General features: G+C 34.4%; 1 protein-coding gene and 1 long non-coding RNA gene across 2 annotated transcripts; both read left to right on the forward strand.

Annotated features, from left to right (window-relative positions):
* The first annotated feature begins 54 nt into the window (after nt 1-54).
* LOC117100678 lies at nt 55-1,586 on the forward strand. Its single transcript, XM_033240463.1, has 2 exons — nt 55-317; nt 440-1,586. Exons 1-2 carry the CDS (start codon nt 62-64, stop codon nt 619-621), a joined length of 438 nt encoding a protein of 145 aa, XP_033096354.1. The 5' UTR covers nt 55-61; the 3' UTR covers nt 622-1,586.
* A 1,128-nt stretch (nt 1,587-2,714) lies between these two features.
* LOC117100680 lies at nt 2,715-4,488 on the forward strand. Its single transcript, XR_004444164.1, has 3 exons — nt 2,715-2,919; nt 3,737-3,886; nt 4,371-4,488. It is a non-coding gene; the product is annotated as an uncharacterized LOC117100680 (long non-coding RNA).
* The last annotated feature ends 927 nt before the right edge of the window (nt 4,489-5,415 follow it).

Below are 5,415 nucleotides of genomic sequence, written 5' to 3' on the forward strand. Positions count from 1 at the left end.
ACGTGTTTTTGTGGAAATTTTTGATAGGCACGTTCTGATTGGTCAGTTGTTTGCTTTGATTATGCATTGTGACGCAGATAATGTCAAAGTGTTATTGAGCGTTTATATTTATTTTTTGTATGTAGTGGTCCTACCAGTTACTGACAATGATTCTAACGCCGTTACTAAAGCACTGATCGTGGGAGGCGGTGTAAACATGTTCGGTATAATACTTTTCATAAGCCTGTGGAAAGTATGCCCAGATCATAGAGGTAGACGTCCATACATATATCGTCGCAAACGCTTAGACAAAGAAGAAGTCAATATTTTAGACTTAGGTACGTATAATTTATTTATAATCATCATCATAAGCATCATCATCATCATTACATTATTATATACAAATCACTATAACATAAATAAAAAAATACTGATCTATTGATCTTTTTTTTACAAATAGATGTAATCTTTCCGAAACATTCACAAAGTCGACCGACACTGACTGACTACCCAGTTTACGAAATAGACAGAAGTGAAAGGAAAGAACTTGGTCATGGGTACTATGGCGAGGTATACAAATGCAGAACACCTGTCAACGGAATACCAACGGACGCCGTTATTATATTGCCAAAACGCATTTGAAGAATATTAGTCAATATCTCAAAAAAAATTGTTGATAACCTAACATTGTTTACTAAAAAAAATCATGAGGGTGGGGGGAAACTCCAACAAAAAATCTGCAAATTCCTGAAGATGAACTAATAATGTTCGAAATATTGAATCACAATGGCTTGTATCACTTTTACAAAGTTTGTTTCTTACTTTCTTATTTTTTTACTAATAATGCAAGAATCATAATAAGCTACTAACAATATTAGTAATAATAATAATCTATATTAATAATGAATAATGTTGAATGATAATGTTATGTCGTGTACGTCCATTACAACAAACGGATTGTAATGGCGTGCAAGATAATGATAGAAACGATGAGAAGAGTTGAGGGATACACTAGATTGGACGACAGGACAAAGGAACGAAACTGGCGGTGCTAATTCTAGATTTATATAATTATTATTATATATTTATATTTCATATGCTTAATTTACATTATACACGTTAAGGTCAACAAAAAGACAGGACGAAGGAACGAAACTGGCGGTGCTAATTCTAGATTTGTATAATTATTATTATATATTTATATTTCATATGCTTAATTTACATTATACACGTTAAGGTCAACAAAAAGCTTTTGTTCATAGGAAATCCCCAAACATATTTATTAATAATACCATAAAACAACCAGATTGACAAAACTGAAAACTATTGGTTGTAAAATTTGTGAGGTGGTTATTTCGAAAATAGCTCGAAGCTGGCAATAAGTTCCAAAGAGTCACCTGAAAGTGCGAAAAAATAAGAATGATATGTCACTGTTAATCAGAGGGGGCGCCAGGATTTGCCCGACGGGGTGGGAGGTGGGTTCTGAGGTCCCCAAGGGGGTATTGGCGATGTCCCTGATGAAAAAAAGTGGCGTGGTCAGGCGTCGCTCAAAACCTCTCGAAAGCGTCCTCGGGGGTGAAGCCCCAAAATATGACAATTAAAGGCTTATTTAATCAATTTTGGAGTCCACTTATATGTAGAAAATACATAGGCCTATACATTTTTTTTCTCCCCGACGAATTTTGGTTTTTCTCTCCGACGGGGAAAGGGTGGGGGAGGGGCTGACCCCGGCCTCCCGCGCTGGCGCCACCCTGTGTATAATCTCTGTCATTAGAAATTGATAACAATGTGCAATTCTGTGATTTAATTTAATGTTTGATGGTTTTAAATATCATGCCATCTGACATTTTTAACACTGTCCATTTCCATTGTGAAATGGCCTACCTGTAGCAATTTATAAATAATGTATGAGATGCAGATTTTAATAACCTATATTCTGTTACATTTGACACATCTTAAATTCAATGTTTGATCACTTTAGTAAAAAATTATGTTATTCATCTGTTTATTTTGATCTTTCACGTAACTAAATATTATAATAGTTGGGCATTTATAGGCATAATGGCTTCAGTGCACAGTGAATGAAAAAAAGGAAAATAAATGAAACGTAACACGAACAAAATAGGTGTGCTTTGAGTCTTGATTTGAAACCAGAAAAAAAAAGATTCCTCTTCCTCTTCATCATCATCTTCTTCTTCTTCTTCTTCTTCTTCTTCTTCTTCACTACTCTCAGTGTCAGGAACTTTATCTCGGTTAATAGGCCTATTGACTGGTCAAACTTTTTGTCCCTCCCTATTCTTTTTCGTCCAAAACCGCGGTCCTCAATTTGTGTCCTTTTTTCGAATTCTGGCAGAAATAGAATAAGATTGTATAATGTCTTTCTATGAGTTTTAATCTACTATAATTTTCATCAGTGGATTATTTTTATCGTATTGCCTGACCAAAATAGAGGTATACGCGACTATGCGGAAGCTGCAATTATATTTTGCTTCGTCAATGGTATTCAGCTCTAAACCAGGAAACGAACCACTATTTTCAAAGCACAGAAACGTTAGGATTATAGGCCTATGGATGTCACAATATTTCATTTCTTCCGCTTTGTATGTAAGGCCTGATTCCAATAGATCCTGTTCATATTGATTAAATTTTCATCCTGCTGACACGAATGTAGTTCCGGAATACCGATGCTGATGGATACAACTCCACAGAACTATTGTAAAAATCCTCAATATATCCGGTGGTGAAGTGGATTCTAGTTTTATCTGTATTAATCCATTTCTTCGTGACCGTCATTTTCCAACATGTTAAATTGTGCTACACACTATGGGACTATATTGGCATTTCAGTTTTTCCTTGTAGAGTATTTTTGGACATAATAACAGACACAAACGAGTTGAATACAAGAGAATATTGAATAAATAACCGTTAAATTGATCATAGGTAAGAATGCATTTGTCTATACTCTAGGTCTAACCTTCTTTAGAACATGGAGAAATTAGTTTAATTCCTTCATGTTTAAAACAGTATCATTTCTGCCGGTCAAGTGCTCAACGGGAAGGAGGACCCACTGGAGTAAATTTCAGAATTTCGTTGGTGTTTGTTTTACACCGGATAAATTCAATCAATTAACCAACCATTTATTATAGCAATTGGCTATTATACCCTTATAGGACAAATTCAAAACGCAGTTTGTCATAATATAGAGAAATAAAATGCCTTCGTTCTTTGTTGGTACTACAAATGCCAGTTGACAAATTGTAGTTAACTAAGTGTAAGATCTGATATTAAAAGCGTTTACTTTCCTTAAAATGTTTTGTTAAATTAACATTTTATTTGATCATTTTAATTTAAAGTGTTTATAGTTTAGCGTAATCATCCATCAAGTACGCAGCCATATTATATTCAGTTTGTTTGTGAATAACATTACGTAATACCATCGATGGTTATTAAAGTTAGCAATAGTAATACGAGGCTTGTCGTCTTTTTCATTATTGAAATAAATTATTTTATTGTATGGTAGTGTATTTACTGAGAGAATTTTTATACTTTATTTAGGTGCTTTGCGTTTATTAACTGTTGTGAAAATTAGTATATAAACAATATTATTGCCGTTACGATCACTGTTATTGATATTGTTTCTTAATGGTATAATGAAATAGGATTATTGAGAATGAGTAATTTAATCGTAGTTAATCTTTCGTAATCTATATAATCTAAATTCAACAGTTCACTAACCATTTTTCCAAATTAATGGTAGAAAGACAGATAATCAGGTCACGACTCGTCTTCCATAGAAAATCGCCCTACAGAACTATGTGGAGAGGCTGGTTATCAGTTTTAACCATTGTACAACTGTTTTATGGAATATTGTCTGTTATTACAGAAAATTGCTGTTACAACTCAGAAGGTATGGACTAAACAAAAAATAATGTACACTATACGGTATTCCGTGTGTCGTGTATGTTATTAAATTTACTTTCTCTAAAATTCAAATATATTGTCTGTATTACTTATCTGGTTACGATATTGTTATAAGAAAGTATAATACATACTCCAAGTATTGAAATACACGCCATCGTGTTGGAATTCAATATTTCGACATTAATTATGTCATCATCATTAATTATGTCATCATTCCTGATGATGACATAATTAATGTCGAAATATTGAATCCCAACACGATGGCGTGTATTTCAATACTTGGAGTATGTATTATACTTTCTTATCTGAGATTAATCAGTGGACCTTTCGATATTGTTATAATAACAACAATAAAAATGACACTGCATAGTAATAATAATAACTGATAATAATAATAATAATAATAATAATAATGTGTATAAATATTATAACAAAATTATAATATTAAATATTTTTCTTTACAATATAAGATTATGAAGCAATCGACAGTATTAACACTAAGGCAACATTTCTCACCATTGACCTTTATGACAACTCGACAAAATGGGATTTACAGGTCAATATATCTTGGACGCCGGTCGAAGGTTAGTTAACAATTAAATGGACATTTTCTCTAAGCCCCGCCCCTTGGATATTGTTCCCACAAAACGACTTAAAACATAGGCCTACGCAAGCACGTGCGTTTGTGGGGGACAACAACTAGGTATGTTGGACACGCGCGTATTCCTGGAACTGTTCTAATTGGTCAGTTGTTAAAGTTATTGGAACCTCATACACTCTGTGTTGGATATCTATATTCACTTAGGTATATATAAATCATGAGATATGGAAATAAACGTCACACTGTTAATCATAATTTTAAAAAATCATGATTTATAGCGATTTTTCAACATTTAAGCCCCGCCCACCTCACAATGTTTAATAATGGTCATGTGACACTATGACGTCAGACTTGTCCGGCTCCTAATTGTCTTGTCTCAACTTGTCTCCAATCGCGGTTTGTTTTGATTGTCGCGAAGTTCTATTTTGAAATCAGATTCGTCTACCTACTATCGAATTACCGTCTACTTAATGGTGTTGTTATGCGTTGTGTTGCAATTGGGTGCAAAACGACCCACTTAGATGGGGTTAGATTTCACCCGTTCCCTACTGAAGAAATGGATACAGGCTGTCGGTATTTCAAGGGCCGACTGGCAGCCCACCAAGCATTCGATGCTGTGCGGACGGCATTTTGAGGCAGAATGCTTTGAAATGAAGTCCAGCATAGGCAACTACTTGGGAGTCGTGGGGAAAATTAAAAAACGCCTAGTTAAGGGTGCAATTCCCACAGTTTTTGAAAAACCTAAATACCCAGGGTCGCTAGGAGAAAGGCCACCAGTCAAGAAAAGAAAGTCCATAGCTTACGAAAAACGGGAACGAAACAGGGTAAGTAGAATAAAATACAAAAATAGCAGGAGGTTAGGCCAGGCATGACGATATTTGGTTCAAGGCTTGGTATATTTGTTTTTATCACAG

This window comes from Anneissia japonica, unplaced genomic scaffold (assembly GCF_011630105.1).
Source record: "Anneissia japonica isolate Jap-2015-1 unplaced genomic scaffold, ASM1163010v1 scaffold13068_len11835_cov106, whole genome shotgun sequence".
In the NCBI taxonomy this organism is placed as follows: Eukaryota; Metazoa; Echinodermata; class Crinoidea; order Comatulida; family Comatulidae; genus Anneissia; species Anneissia japonica.